The 16,072-nt window shown below is 42.8% G+C and overlaps 2 protein-coding genes and 1 non-coding gene across 3 annotated transcripts in view; 1 reads left to right on the plus strand and 2 right to left on the minus strand.

Annotated features, from left to right (window-relative positions):
* si:dkey-71d15.2 (SH3 domain-containing kinase-binding protein 1) overlaps positions 1-6,551 on the plus strand; it is a 22,546-nt gene extending 15,995 nt beyond the window's left edge. The window contains exons 7-8 of the mRNA XM_063197732.1: positions 2,658-2,721; positions 4,905-6,551. Of these exons, the coding sequence (XP_063053802.1) occupies positions 2,658-2,721; positions 4,905-4,964 (124 nt within the window). The 3' untranslated portion in view covers positions 4,965-6,551. The remainder of the gene's footprint in view (positions 1-2,657; positions 2,722-4,904) is intronic.
* Positions 1,674-1,766, minus strand: trnai-uau (transfer RNA isoleucine (anticodon UAU)). The gene is given in 2 exon segments: positions 1,674-1,709; positions 1,729-1,766. It is a non-coding gene; the product is annotated as a tRNA-Ile (tRNA).
* The window catches only part of lipia (lipase, member Ia), a 19,495-nt gene continuing 9,417 nt past the window's right edge, over positions 5,995-16,072 (minus strand). Inside the window, exons 5-12 of the mRNA XM_063197731.1 lie at positions 13,731-13,839; positions 12,031-12,132; positions 11,684-11,773; positions 11,080-11,247; positions 10,660-10,749; positions 8,552-8,660; positions 7,954-8,127; positions 5,995-6,688 (exon numbers count right to left, since the gene is read on the minus strand). Coding sequence (XP_063053801.1) covers positions 6,604-6,688; positions 7,954-8,127; positions 8,552-8,660; positions 10,660-10,749; positions 11,080-11,247; positions 11,684-11,773; positions 12,031-12,132; positions 13,731-13,839 — 927 coding nt within the window. The 3' untranslated portion in view covers positions 5,995-6,603. The remainder of the gene's footprint in view (positions 6,689-7,953; positions 8,128-8,551; positions 8,661-10,659; positions 10,750-11,079; positions 11,248-11,683; positions 11,774-12,030; positions 12,133-13,730; positions 13,840-16,072) is intronic.

The raw sequence follows: 16,072 nt of genomic DNA on the forward strand, positions 1-16,072 counted from the left end.
GGCTTGTAGTGTTGTCAGTGCTGGGGCCCTTAGAATCTGTAAAACCTTTCCCCCCTAGCGGCACCCGTGTTTGTGTGTGTGTGCGTGTGTGTGTGTGAACAATGTTGAGTTGGGGAAAGCCCCCAAATAGCCGCTCTGCACTGGTTGACCGCAGGGAGACGCTATTGTTTTCTGTAGACGGGGCGATACAGAGGCTGAAGAATGGCATCCAGCCTGTGTGTGTCTGCGTTCCAATATGCAACCTTGCGTACTCCACTTGTGCTTGTGGCCTCGTACCAGGAAGTAATACGTTGTGATGACATTACTGACTGCAGCATTATATTTCAATATCTCACAAAAGCTCAATTGTTTAGTCATTTTCTCATTTGCAAACTGGATGGTGAATGAAGAATAGTCCCCCAAAAATTGTTTTGGCTAGGCTGACAGCTGGGAAACTTTATTGTTTTCTCTATGGAGGCGGGGCGAGGCCACAAGCACAAGTGGAGGACAGGAGTGTGCATATTGGAATGCACCCTGAGCCTGCGTGAGTTGGAACAATTCGAGAGCTCATTTGTTCAGAAATTATTCTGACTTGTTGTGTGAGGAAGCCAGAAATGCAGCCCTTTGGTTTAGGCCTAAGTCAGGTTATAAAGTTGCTGCTCTAGGTGAGGCTCGAACTCACAACCTCGGCATTGCTCATCAGGAACTGTCTTATAAGTACCGCGCACTAACCAATTGCACCACTGGAGCCACATACAGCTGTGTCACTCACAGTCACCATCATGGTTCAGTATTGCAGTGTCAGTGCATTCTGTGTGCTTTTAAGGCACATTTTGTTGTTTTATGTGTGCAGCTGTAGACCACACTGACTGTGCGTGTCAGTGTTTGTGTAAGGGGGGGTAGACTGTGCGATTACGCTCAGAGAAATAGAGAAATACAGATGCGCTGTGCGTTTGAGAGAGAGAGAGAGAGAGAGAGACTGTGCGATTACGCTGTAAGAGAGATTGACAGATCCTCTGTGCGTTTGAGAGAGAGACCTTTCGTGTGTCCATCTCATACGGCCACAGAAGCAGCCTGTTGGTTATGTTATGCTGTGTTTATACTAGGGATGCACCGATACACATTTTTTCACTTCCGATCCGATCCCGATATCTAAATTTGGATATCTGCCGATACCGATACTACTCCGATCCAATACCAAAATCACATATATGCATGGGTTTCAACTTGAGGTAGGCCCAAGCAGACTATTTGGTCAGAAAAGGGAGTCAGAGGAACAGGAAATCAATGAATAAGCAAAAAGTAACAAGAAAAAAAGTAACGATCCCATAACTAACTAAACTAATATGCAAGTGTTATGATTTCAAATTAACATTGCACCTGACTCATAGTCTGTATCAGGAAAATTCCGATATTTTGAGAAAATTCAGATCCGATCTTTGAAATATGTTGATATCTGAACCCGATACCGATACACCGATACCGATATCCCATCCCTAGTTTAAACCATGTGTGTGTGTGTGCATGCATCTGTGTGTGTGTATGTGTGCGTGTGATTGAGAGCTCATTTGTTCAGAAGTGATTCTGACTTCCACAAGCCTCAGATCATTGTGTGAGGAAGCCAGAACGCCCACGTGTGCAGTTTGGCGAAATGCAGCCCTTTGGTTTAGGCCTAAGTCAGGTTATAAAGTTGCTGCTCCAGGTGAGGCTCGAACTCACAACCTCGGCATCACTCTGCAGGAACTGTCTTATAAGTACCGCGCGCTAACCGATTGCGCCACTGGAGCCACATACAGTTGTGTCACAGTCACCATCATGGTCCAGAATCGCAGTGTCAGTGCATTCTGTGTGCTTTCAATGAATGAATGAATGAATGAATGAATGAATGAATGAATGTGCATGTTTGTGTATGAGAGAGAGAGAGAGAGAGAGAGAGAGAGAGAGAGAGAGAGAGAGAGAGAGAGAGAGAGAGAAATTGTGTGTTTATGCTATAAGACAAAGAGACAGATCCTCAGTGTGTTTTACAGAGTGACCTATGTGTGTGTGTCCATTTGGTATGGCCACAGAAGCAGCCTGTTTCATGGTTGTGTTATGCTTAAACCGTGTGTGTGTGTGTGCGTGTGTGTGTGCAGATACAATGCTTGAACCGTGATTGTGCTTGTGTGGTACAGTTTGCCATGTGTGTACAAAAGTGTATATATTAGTATATCAGAGCTATAGTTTCTGTATGTGTCGGGCAGCCTGGCATAGTGGTTAAAGAGCTGGGCTTTAGATCAGAGGGTTGCAGGTTCAAATCCCACCCTCTCACTCGCTACCACACCCCATGGCTGAGGTGCCTTTGAGCAAACCCCATATAGCTCCAGGGACTGTAACCAATACCCTATAAGTTGCTTTAAAACGATCAGTAGCAACACTTTATAATAATGGATGTATAAAAAGCATTAGTAAAAAACAATTAACTAAAGATGAACAAAACACTAACAAATCTTTGTGAATGAGTGGGAAATATTATCATTAGTTAATTATTAACTGTCTTCGTAATACTTTTTACGCATCCCTTATTAAAGTGTTACCACATCAGCTAAGTGTAATGTAATGTAATGTAATGTAGTGTAATGTAATGTAATGTAGTGTAATGTAATGTAATGTAATGTAATGTACACGTATGTGTGTTTCAGGAAGGAGGTGAAACAGCTTGTGAGTGAGCTGGATGAGGAGAAGAAGGCTCGCCTCAACCTGCAGGTCAGAATTAAAGCAACACTACCTAACATTGTCATACGGTTAGCTTATGTAGTCTGTTTGACCATCACTGCATTGCAGCTTTGTAGACTATGATTGACATGGCATTTCACCAATATTTTTTTTTTCAGTAAATGAGGTAAATCTGAAGTGGTGGATTTTATCTTAGTTTATTCTGGTGAACAATGTATTTCGTTGCCGGTTCATGGATTAATTAAGATGGTGCATTACCGGCACCTGGACATTAGCTACAGTTGAGGACGATATTATTAGCCTCCCTCCTGAAATTAGACATTTCTCTTGATTTCTCAGTGAGAATGACCATTATGAACCGTTTCTGTTATTCTGGAAACAAATACACTGATGGAGATCATGTCCAATGAGTTGAATTTGCATTTTTTTATCGTTACAATGAGTTTAAACAAAAAAGGGCTAAAATGACAAGGACAAAATTATTAGCACCCTGATCATTAATAGTCAATATGACGCCATTTATGAACCAAAACTGACAACAGGCACTTTGATCAGTTGTTCTCTAGGTTGGCACATGCCCCACTATGAATTTTGGCCCATTTCTTCACTGCAAAGTGTTCTAGCTGGTCCAAATTGCATGGATGCTGAGCATAGACATTTGCCACAGACTCTCAGTGGGATTGAGGACTGGACTTTGAGTGGGTCATTCCAGTATCATGGTTTTAGTGTCCTTGAAGAACCTCTGAAGAACCTCTGAACTAATTTAGTGTCCTTGAAGAACCTCTGAACTAATTTAAATGTTTACATTGGGTTACAATGTTGTTGGAGGACCCAGCAATCCAGATCCAGCATCAGACTCCCTGTGTCTGAGGCTGAATAACAGTCTAAAAACTTGATGCCCCCACCACTATGTGTAACTGTGGAAACTGCTTAGTCTCATTAGACACCATTGAACACCTGCCTAGATGATTGTTATTGACCTGGCCTAACCTGGAGTTTTTATTTCAAGAAAGACAGCTGTGGCGTGTCATCATATTAGGCTTTGGGGCCATCATCACAGAAGAACCCTTTTACTAAAGGCGGTACATATCAGAGTGTTATTGAGCTTTGCCTATGAACATTTGAAAGTCAAAAATGAGTTTTGAAAGTCTCTGCTTTCATCTGATGAGATTCAATTGCAACTGCTTTGATGCATGGATTCTGCTTCTATCAGGTGAAGAAAGGGATAGTCCTTAAAACTTTATAACATGGTTTCCACAATTAAACATGGTGGTGGAAGCATTATTCTGTGGTAGCCTCAGCCACAGGAAACCTTGTTTGGGTGTGCGGCACCATAAAAACAGAAGATTATGATAGAATGTGGAAGGTGACCCTGCAAAAATATGCTCATACAGTAGAGGAAGCTAAGATCTTCACTGGATCTTTCAATAAGATAATAACCCAAAACTTTGATCCAAAATTGTTCAAATGTTCTTCAAGGTTTCTAAAACCATGATCATGTTGTGGTTCAGATCTCAATCCTTTATATAGTCTTTGATGAGTGGTGAAAATGAATGTCCATCCTCAACATCCATGCAATTTGGACCAGGTTAACTATTTGCAATGAAAAAATGGGCCAAAATCCCTGGTAGGGCATGAGCCAACATAGTAAACAACTAATCAAAATGCCTGATGTCAGTTTTGGTTCATAAATGCCACTCTATTGACTATTAATGATAAGGGGGCTAATACTTTTGTCCTTGCCATTTTTACCCTTTTTTTGTTTAAACTCATTGTGAAAAAGGAAAAATCCAAATTCAACTCATTGGACATTATCTCCATCAGTGTATTTGTTTCCAGAATAACAGAAATGGTTCATAATGGTCCTTCTCACAGGGAAATCAAGAGAGATGTCTAATTTCAGGAGGGGGGCTAATAATATCGTCCTCAACTGTATGCAAATGATCTTTATGCCCTTTGCATACTCTGTTTCCCCCCCCTTACACATGTGTGCGGTTGTGTGTTGGCATTGTGGCTCATACAGGGAAGCTGACACAGGGGGACACTAACGGGTCACTTGTGCCGGGCCCAGGGAGAGAGCGGCCCCAGAATTGGACCCTCATTGCATTGTATTGTATTGTATTGTGGTTGGGGCCCTTTCAGATGTCTTTGTCCTGGGCCCAGCCAAAGCTGTCAGCGGCCCTGGGCTCATACCATCTGTATTGTTCCCACAGGTGGAAGTGGACAAGATCAAGAGACAGCTTACGAAGTCGTCATCATCATCTACAAGTTGATGGCAGCCAGCGTCACAAACATTTGGAGCCAAGATGACTCAGAGAGCCTTGAGCCTGCAGTCATCTCCATTCATTGGATGCTACTGATACCATCAATAATAACAACATTATAACAACATTAGAAGAACCAACCTGGGAGGTCCATACAGTACAGTATGTGAAAACTGCTGTTAAGCCTACGGTATATGTCATTAGAGACAAGACACTTTAAAAGCAAGGTAATACATTTATATCATGCCAATGTCAGCATGGCTGATGACACTCATGATGCACCCCATGACAAAAGGCCTCTGTTTAGCTGAGGATGACATCATCACCTCCCGCTGGAACCTGAAAGACTGTTCTAGAATATTAGAGCGCAATACCAGTTCTACCAGGCTGATGATGTCACTACCACCGAGAGGATGACTCAAAGCAAACTGGCAAGCAGGTTCTGGCATTGCAAAGACATGTAGGAATTTCATCACATTTAACGGCTGTAGCATGATAGCTTGATATCCCATTTGTTGATCATGTTGTGTTTCTGCTTGTGGACGTTAGAATATCTTTGTAAAAGTTAAGGCACTACACTACCAGGGAGGGGGTAAGGTAGCCTACTACTACAGTAGACTAGTTCCTGGGATATAAAAAACCCTTAAAATCCCCTTCATGCCCTCATGCTAACCATTTGTGTTCCAATGCAAACATTAAAAAAACATCTTAGTCACCTATGTGACAAAAGACATCGTTCAGATGTTTTAAGCGACCTGTTGGGAATGATTGGTGATAAATCTGTCAAACTCAACTGCCAGTTGGTATGGAGGCGGGAGATGTTTTGAAGAACTTTTTAACTGTGTACTTTCAAAATATAAGTTGCTTAATCCGTTTCCCCCGGGTCTATCTGACCTTTACATTCGTCTTAGTGACAATTCAGAGTTGAGCTGACGGGTGTAACTGAACATTTTGTCACATACTGTAGAACATGTAATTGCATAGTTTTTCAGCATGCATTACAACTTTATTTTATTTATTTTTGAAGAATGAAACTGTATGAGATGTATAAAAATAATGAGGATATGTTTATTTATGTATTTAACATCTATACACATATACAGCAACATGGTCAAAATATAGCTTTAAAAAAAAATTGTGGACACTACAATGCTTGGAAAGTTTAAAAAGGGACAAACCATCGAGAGCAATGTTAATCCCTATTCAAGTTTTCAGGCACTTCTTCTTAATTCCTGGAATGTATGTAAATAAAATAATAAATATATTTAAAACTAGAGATGTGGAAAATTGAATAAAAAAATTAAAACAATATTATGTACACTGTTATTTTTGTAAAATATCAAGACATCAAATGTACACTGTACATGATGATACAATCTGCATTGGCCTCAGCGTATGCAAGGCACTGCCTGGTTGCTGTCCTCCCTGTCATTTTGATAAGGCTCATCAGAGTGATTTGAAAGAACGAATCGTCCGTCAATCATTTGAAAAGGCACAGCAACATCATTTCACAGTTGCAGTGTTTAGTCCAGACCTGCAGATGGCAGTAGAGTGTTACGTGCGGTCTGCTGCCTGCAGACTGGAATGCCCTGTTGTGTTCTCCCTCACCGGCCTGGCCCTACCCTACCCTGCCCTGTTTACGGCTTCTTCAGAAGTTAGAGTCTCCACAGGGAATTGGCCTGAAGATCACCTCTTTGTTCTCTTCCGCCAGGAGATCAAATCGACACATGGGCCTGTTAAAAACGATGCACACAGAAAAACACAATAAAAACTCAACACACATTACTTGCCACATATACAGTAATCAATATCACATTACATGATGTGATACAGTATAGTCATCATGGAGGAGGGTGCAGTAGAGCATACGCTTGGTTATCAACTCTCCCCCATCCACATTCTACCTAGTGGTAGTATGGGTTTTGAATCTGCAACTCCCCAAACCCACAGCCACAACCATGACACATAGGGTGCAAATAATTTCTCCAAAGTCCCCTCCTTTTCTCTCCTCTTTTTTTCTGTGTCAACTTGGATGAAGTCAGTTTTATATTTCTGGAATGGAAATGAAGCCTTGTGGCATACAAGAAAGTTGGTCTGCTTCAAAGCTGATTTGACAAGAAGAGGGCTTTTTTAACAGATGGATCACATTTGCATTGTAAATGCTTGATGAATTTTCAATATAAAACTACCTTCGTCTAAGTCGACAAAGAGAACAGAGACAGAGGTTAGAGGAAAGAACATGAGTTTAATGACTTGCACCCACAGAATCAACAACATAGTATGACCAGAGTTGTACAGTAGCGAAGTAGAAATGCTGAAGTACTGAAGCAAAATGTAGTACCTGTACTTTATTGGAGAATTATTCTTTCCTCTTACTTCCACTTTTACTTCACTACATATTTTCTGTATATTACGACGAATTTGATATCCTGATGAATGTATTACTTTTACTCCAATACATTTTTTATGTACTGAAGTAAGTTGATGAAAAGTAAAGCTGGAGTAAGTTAACCTGGAGGCAGTGGTTAATCTGTTTATGGGAGGCCCCTTTGCCTTCATGAGAGTTTACCATTAGGCGAAACTTACACAGCAGGGAATTTTGTACATGTACTTTTACCTTCAGAATGTAATTAGTAATGTTTAAGTACTTCTACTTGTACTTTCAGTCACTTGTACTTGTACTTTTACTTTCAGTACTCTGCTCTACAAAGGCAAAGTGCAGTAACTACACAATTTGTCAAAATTGAGATTCGACTGAAAAGGATCTTCACAACACCCCCTTTATCTTGTTACAAAACATTATGGTCAAAATGTGTCCCATTTTAGAGATATTGCTTTGTCAAATGTGCAGTAACTACAGTATCCAACCTAACACCAAGACTTTGAATACCTTTCTCTCAGTTTCAATGTTGGCGTAATTACTGCACTTTGTCTTTGTACTTTGTCTTTGTCACCTGTCAACTTGCATGACCCCGTGACCCCCGCCCCCTGACCTGACCTGTGTGCTGCGTTGAGAGGTGTGAGGCGGATGCGGAGGATGCGTAGCTTGTAGCGCGGCGGCAGAAGGTTTCCTGTCCAGAAGCTGAGCGACACGCGCTCCACCGGCTGCAGGTCGCGATCAAACTGCGCCAGCAGACTCTGCTCTGTGTACAGCTTAAACTCCGCCGCCTTGCTTTGGAGAGAGAGAGAGAGAGAGAGAGAGAGAGAGAGAGAGAGAGAGAGAGAGATGTGCACATGGAGACAAAAGAAAAGAAGAAAGAGCAGGAGAATGAAAGATTGAGAGGTGGACAGGAAGACAGGAAGAGAGAGAGAGAGAGGATCATAGAGAGAAGGAGAAAAAAAAGAAGGGTGATATTGATGATCAGGGAGAAGTAAGCAGAAATGAAGAGATGGAGAAAGATTTGGAAAAAATATAAATGTACTGTCTGTCTAGTGGTTGTATTTGTGGTTTTGGTTGAAGAAGGGGAATACGACTTTGTGTGTGTGTGTGTGTGTGTGTGTGTGTGTGTGTGTGTGTGTGTGTGTGTGTGTGTGTGTGTGTGTGTGTGTGTGTGTGTGTGTGTGTGTGTGTTAGTGTGTTATATTGAGCTACATACTGGTCTATGGACGCCTCTGTCTTCTGGTCCTTGCTGTGAAGTGCCAGCTTGAGGAATCCCCATCTGGTCTCCAGGTTCCATGTCACGATGTCCACCCTATAGTTAGCCACTGGGGACAGCAGGCCCAGGAGAAGGAATTATTATTTATCATTTATTATTTATTATTTATTATCATTAATCAACTTTATTCCAGGTCGTAAAACCTGCACTTATCTGTGTCCACCCTGTAGTTAGCCACTGGGGATAGCAGGCCCAGGAGAAGAAATTATTATTGATCAGCTTTATTCCGGAGGAGCATTCTAAAGGTGATGATACGCAGGGCAACGGTATTTTGAGCGTTTTTGAACATATTTTGAGCAATCAGTCAGGGCAACGATACTATAAGTATCAGATAATGTTTTGACTGTTCATCATATAATATTTTTATAAGGAAAACTTGGATTAGTAGCAGACAACCTTTTTCAACCCTTCCATCAAAAAATGAATAGTCAATCATGGTGTTGCCAGGCAACAATGCTCAAAAAGTTGCTCTGTGTATCATTACCTTAAGAACCTATGTAATAAACCAGGTGAAGTTAACCTTGAGATAGTGGTAAATCACATTAATACAGTAAGTCTGTAGTCCTTATTTTCCAAACTAAATGACACCAGTGGGCTATCTTTTAGTAGCTTTACGACTTCCTTTTGCACACACACACGCACGCACGCACGCACACACACACACACACACACACACACACACACACACACACACATCCTTATTTCTATGAGCCAAAGCCAAATGACTTTAAAATAAAAAGGAAGTCTTGTTTCAAACAGGAAGATGGCAATCCATCACCTGAGACTCCTCAACCTCAAGGCATGTGGAGGACACACTCAAGTCTAGGGCTGTCCTAAACGATTATTTTTCTCCTGATTAATCTATCAACTATTTTTTTTCGAATAGTCAAACGATTAATTTTTCAAGTACTCTAGCACTTTAATCTTCAATCAAATTGGGGGAAAAGAAAGAAACTGTTAAAATTAGGTCGCTGAGCTCACAATGAGCTTTAAATCATGATAGTAGCTTATTTACTCCGAGATACAACGTCCAATTCATACGTGCTGGGCAATTTTAGGTTTCAATAAAGTAATAAAGCATTAGTAAAGTAAGTAAAAAAGCATTGAATTAAATGAAACGATTAGTCGACTATGAAAATTCTTGTCGACTAATTTTTATAGTCGATTAGTCGATTAATCGTCCCAGCCCTACTCAAGTCAATTCCATCCTCCCTCCTTTCCCATGACCTTCGCCCTTGTGACGTGAGGCTTGATGTATATTGATGTTTTTATTCAATATCCTCCAAAAACAAAACTCAAAATGTAATTATGTCATACATTTGCCCCCAAAAAGTCTACCTGTGCTGGTTGACAGCAGGGAAGGGACTGGAGGACAAAGACTGACTTGCACCCAAATACTGTAAGGAGAGAAGGTCACCGGAGCATCTTCAGATGTGCGGTAGTTGAAGGTCGTTATCAGCTTTACTGGGGCAGTTACCAAGACTAACGTTTCAACGTTGTCACGCGCCTTCGTGTCTTGGCACTTGTAGTCTTGGCACTTGCCCCAATAAAAGTTGAAAATGTAGCCTGCGTTAGTTCTGCCAGGAAGACTCAGGTCACCTGTGCATTTTGCAGAGCCAATCAGCGGCTGCCATTTCTTTTATAGCGATGTGTCTATCTCTCCTTTCTTGATGGCCTAGGCATGACCACCACCAGTTGGGTTCAGTCTTCCTGTCCGGGGGGTTAAAGGTCCAGTTTCTGCTGCACAGCTACGGCAGGCTCTACTGGATCCGCCGGCGCAAGACCCGGGCTGATGATTGGACCTACGCCAAATACTGTCTACTTTTTGCCAATTCCATTGTCAACTATGTTAACATTAAACCATTAAAAACAAATTCCTCTTTCTGAGTCTTAATGGCTGAAACTACCTTCTGCATCTGAAAATGCTCCGGTGGTGACCTTCTTTCTTATTTGCACTTAATCCTCTCCCAGTGACACACCAGACACATAAGTTGTATTTGACTTTCACCCACTAAGTCACTCATAGTCACTGGCTGTGTCTGACTTACTGCAGAATGGGGACCAGCTGTTGGTGGTGAAGTAAGTCATCGTCTGCCCCCTCTTCACCAGCATGTCTTTCCACTTGATGACATCGTAACCTACAGTGTGGAATAGGAATCAAAGCAGACACTGCTGTCAAAATGTGTGTATGCTGTACACATGTACTATAGGCCTATACATACTAACGATACACATATTGTACTGTACTCACAGACAAACAGAGAGACAAACATGCATTTTTCTCTAACCTCTTCATAACATCCTCATCCTCATCATCATCATCATCATCATCATCATTACTTACATCACTATCTCAATTTAGGTTGTATTATCATCTTAGTCAACTATGGGCATTCAAAAATATGAAGCACATTTACAGTCAACGGAGGAACAGAAACCAAGAACAGATAGAGGACCTCATGACCTACCGAGCACTGGACAGCCTTTACCCTCAAACTTGTCACAGTTGAGGCATTTCCCGTCAAGGAAGTCGGTGTATGAGTTGCATGGGTAGGCGATCTGCTCACAAGTCCGGTTGATGGAGTTCATGAACAGGTACACTGACCTCTGGTGGTCACACTTGAAATAGGATGATCCTGAGGCAAACAATAAGCAAAAGGGGAAAACGGTCGGTCAATTAGCTCATAATTATTACATTTCATACATTAGATAAATGTACATTTGGTTTTGGGGCTTTTGACTTTAGTCTGGTAGTGAAGGAGAATGACAGGAAATGAGTGTGAGACAGAGAGAGATAGGAATGATCCAGGAAATGACCTCGAATCAGACCAGGTCCGGTCCTTTGAGTTATGGTATGGCCCCTTAGCCCAGTGAGCCACGGCGCCTCCCCAGTAAACATTTATTTATGTTGACAGATTTTCTATGGCTTCCTGTTCTGTGTGTGTGTGTGTGTGTGTGTGTGTGTGTGTGTGTGTGTGTGTGTGTGTGTGTGCGTGCATGTGTGTGTGTGCGTGCGTGCGTGCGTGCGTGCGTGCGTGCGTGCGTGCGTGCGTGCGTGTGTGTGTGTCTCACCAGATAGTATAGTCCTGGGGCATCCAGGCTGGTCGCTTCCTCCGTTGGGGTAGAAGTCTACATGGCCCAGAGGCTTCCGGAAGCCCAACGCTATCAAAACACACACAACACACACACACAGGGGTGTCAGGACAGTATGGAAAACAATTAAGGATTCTGGTAGAAACAACACATGAAAAACATGATGAAGGTGGGAAATCTAAGAGCGATGGAAAAACAGGAGGAGCGAAATAAAACAAACAAACTATTTAAAAACAAACTAAAACCAAAATCAGATCTTTTGTTATATGCCAGCAACTATAAGAAACAGACTTTCAGGAGAACAAAGGCATTCTTTTGTGACCTACCGTCCATATCTGTGTGGATGGCATCTACAAACTGTGCGTCAGAGGGATCCAGGCGGCTGTCTGGGGGCTTCCCTGTGAACTCCGGGCCAGCAGGGTCCAGGGCTGTGAGGGTAAAAGAACAACGCCATTAGCGGCAACAATGACCATACACTGAAGGCTTACTTACTTAAAATCCTTTTTTTCTCTTAGTTTTTTTTCTTCCATGGCAGCAGGCCGGCCACAGGGCGGGACAAACGGGTATGCTGTCCAGGGCTCAGGGAGACGCGGGACCCAGAATTGAGTTCCAATTACATTGTATGTATTGGGTAGGGGGCCCTTTCAGATGACTTTGTCCTGGGCCCAGCAAAAGCTGTCAGAGGCCCTGCATGGCAGGATTAGCTTTTGACCATTGTGTTCAGAATGAAATTAAAAAAATCAGTCATCCATTCCTGGACCATCTCTTCGAAGAGGTGTTGTTATACATGGGGATAGTAAAAGTTGCAGGCAGAAAGCCAGGGAGGACAACAGAGGATGGGTCTGGAGACATAGGGGTCAGCTGTCTCAGGCCTGTGGTGGGGGGGCTGTTTTCCCAGGCCTGGGGTGTGGGGGGCAGAATTGGGTCCTCTTTATATGGTATGTATTGAGGAGGGGGCCCGCTCAGATGACTTTGCCCTGGGCCCAGCCAACACTGTCAGTGGTCCTGTGCAGTCAGTAGCAATGGAATGAGATGGTCATTACATTACATTACATTACATTACATTACATTACAGTTAGCTGATGCTTTTATCCAAAGCGACTTACAGTTATTTAGAGGGCATTGGTTACAGTCCCTGGAGCAGTGTGTGCGGTCATGTCCTTTGCTCAAGGGCACCTCAGCCATGGAGTGTGGTAGGGAGTGGAAGTGTGGGATTTGAACCTGCAACCCTCTGCTCTAAAGTCAACTATTATAACTGTTAGGCCATGACTGCCCCAGTTGAAGGAGAGGATTGTGCACATCCTAGGAAAAGGTGCAGGACGAAGAGTCCAACTGTAGTTTTCATGTTCATCTGAATCTGATGAAGACTGTTGAGGTCGAAACGTAATCCTGCCATGAAGTAATAAAATACAACAAAAAGTATTTTAAGTGTCTGAACTTCTTACTTTGAAAGCTACAGTTGGCCTTCGTTCTGCTCCTTTTTAGCTTCTTTCTTAGTCTCTATTTAGTCTCTAATGTCTTTCCCTAAGCCACTGCTTTTAACATCTCTTATGTACCTAACATCCTTATGTACTTAATTCGCTTTTTAACATCATTTTTAAATTCTTTACTTTTTTGCTTCATCCTTGTGTTGGACATTGTTGCCAGTGTTGCAACTGTACACTGCACCTAGATGTCTTGCTTATTATCCAATATGCCTTGTTACCTTATTATTTAATGTTGCTTCTGTTACCTTGTGTTGGACAATGCTGTCAGTGTTGCAACTGTACACTGCACCTTGATGTCTTGTTTAATTTCTGCTACTTTTTAATGCAGCGTCCTCTTCTTTACTCTATGTAGGACAATGCTATCAGTAATGCAACTGTACACTGTCCCTTACCCTGTCCTTGTTTAAATAGTTCCTTGTAACTCGCTATGAACAAAGACATCTTCTAAATGCTAATGTAATGTAATGTAATGTAATGTAATGCACCTTTTCCGGGGATGTGCACAATCCTCTCCTTCAACATGACTGCCCCAGTCTCACCTGTGATCCTTCCGATGGAGCTGTTCAGGTTTGTGCCCACGAAGCCGGAGATGTGAGCGCCCAGACTCACGCCGATCAGATGGAACCAACTGAGAGGGGAACCATGGTCCTATGGGGGAGAGAGAGAGAAAGAGAGAGAGAGAGAGAGAGAGAGAGAGAGAGAGAGAGAGAGAGAGAGAGAGAGAGAGAGAGAGAGAGAGAGAGAGAGCATACGTTATCTAGATTACAGCTACAGCAGGAAAGGGCTGTCAATCATATCTATACATCTGGTCTGCCCACTAAAGCGTGCAAGTGTGGTAGCCTGATTATCATCGACGTTCAAATCTCTTCGAGACTTGGTCTGACCAAGAGCATAACAATTAACACTTCCCAAAAACTGCATGGTTGTACACGCCTCCCTTGGTTTGCTTATGGTTGTTTGCTTCCCAACACAGTGAAAGGAGTTCCCGTGTTTTCGGGAACTCAGAAAGTTCTTGCATTGCTCTTGACCCAACTAGTTGCAACGCTGAAGGTGTTACGTCACTCAGAGGGCACAGCCTGGCTACAAGTGTGTGTGCCACTTGTCTCGGCAGGTCTGTGGAGGACCCTCATTCTCTCCCTCTCTTGGTTACACGTGCGTTAAAACTCTACTACATATCAGATTTCTCTTTGGTGGACTTTGAACTTGGGAATGCAGTGCACTGCAGTAACTTGCCTTGAGCATGCTAAAACAGACAAGTGTTTATGCTCAAGCAGTGAGTGAACGTTATATGACCTTGACCTTTTCCTGTGCACATGTGCAGAGTGAGAGTGTGTTTGTGGACATTCCATTGTATCTGGCTGCTCCGAATTGACAAGATTCTGGCAGCAACCGGTCGTAGAAGTGGCTGAAGAAGTGGCACGTGACTATTTGCAGCACATTCAGTCATAAACTGACACAAACAATGCCTGTCAGGGCTGAAATGGGATGAAAAATCAGACTGGGCACTTTTTAAGCGAAGACCAGTCGGCCAGTTATTGAGAGAGACAATGAAGCTTGTGACAGAATTTTTAGTCATCGATTATGGACTATATGGTTATGGACTATACCTATGGACTATTTCACCACAACAGCCAAAATGAATAGTCAAATCTGACTCGGAGAGGTCAGCTGTGGTGGCATGAAGACTGATACCATTGCATTGAGGGGAGGAGCAGGACAAAATCATCAACAGTCCACCGGGCAAATGCCCTGTATGCCTATACCAACTTGGGGCCCACTTGAAATGTTCACAAATGTTTGGGGCCCACCTCTGACCCAATAAACAATACAACTCAAATAAATAATCAACCATAACACACAGACGAGTCGACTATTATTTTGACTTTTTGGTTCATTTCAAGGCCCACTTGGACTACTTTCAAGGCCCACCAATGGGCCCTGGCCCACAGTTTGAGAATGACTCTGCTCTAGTGTGTATCTGGACTCAGACATCACACAGAGGAACCTGCTTGCTGCTCAGTGACAGATTAACAGAGATGTGCCATATAAAACACGGAGGCGCCATAAAGTGCTATTTGCAGTAGGATGCGAACTTTATCCAGCAACACTACAGACAGGAAATGCCCCATAGCTGTCTGTTCTTGTTCAGACACCCAATGGTGACATGACCTCTGTGCAAAACACGACATCATTAGAGGAACACCTCCAGACCATGAACTTCATTTGACTATGACAATTAGGGATGCTGGTTGGTACGTTTGCTTAGCTACATTATATGTTCACACAAGCGCTGTTTTATAATAACGATGTGACGTTGACTTGACTCAATTTGTTTTTCTTTGTAACTTTTCCATGAGAACGGATTGAGCTGCGAACTATGAATACACCTACAGTCTGGACATTACGACTACGTATACTGTAGCTGTTTCAGCAAATGGTTCGCCAAGACAACTCCCACACTTCCAAAATTTAGCTTGGAATATCAGTCCCATAAATGACTATTTGTTCATCTGTCTCATCATGGTCACTTGGAAGAAAAGTGTCACCTTTTCCTACCACAGAGGCCTATATGAGACACTCATGCACACGCACACACACACACACACACACACACACACGCGCGCGCACATACACACACGCATGCGCATACACACACGCACACACACACACACGCATACGCACACGCACACGCACGCACACACACACACACCTCCTCCTCATGTTCCTCCCACCTAATTATTTATTTATCCTCCTCCTCTTCCTCACCTCCCTCTCCTCCTCCTCCTCACTTCTCTCCCTCTTCTCCTCCTCCTCATCCTCCCTTCTCTCCCTCTTCTCCTCCTCCTCCTCCTCACCTTCATCTTCAGTATGAAGGCTTGTC

Source organism: Engraulis encrasicolus, chromosome 4 (assembly GCF_034702125.1).
Source record: "Engraulis encrasicolus isolate BLACKSEA-1 chromosome 4, IST_EnEncr_1.0, whole genome shotgun sequence".
In the NCBI taxonomy this organism is placed as follows: Eukaryota; Metazoa; Chordata; class Actinopteri; order Clupeiformes; family Engraulidae; genus Engraulis; species Engraulis encrasicolus.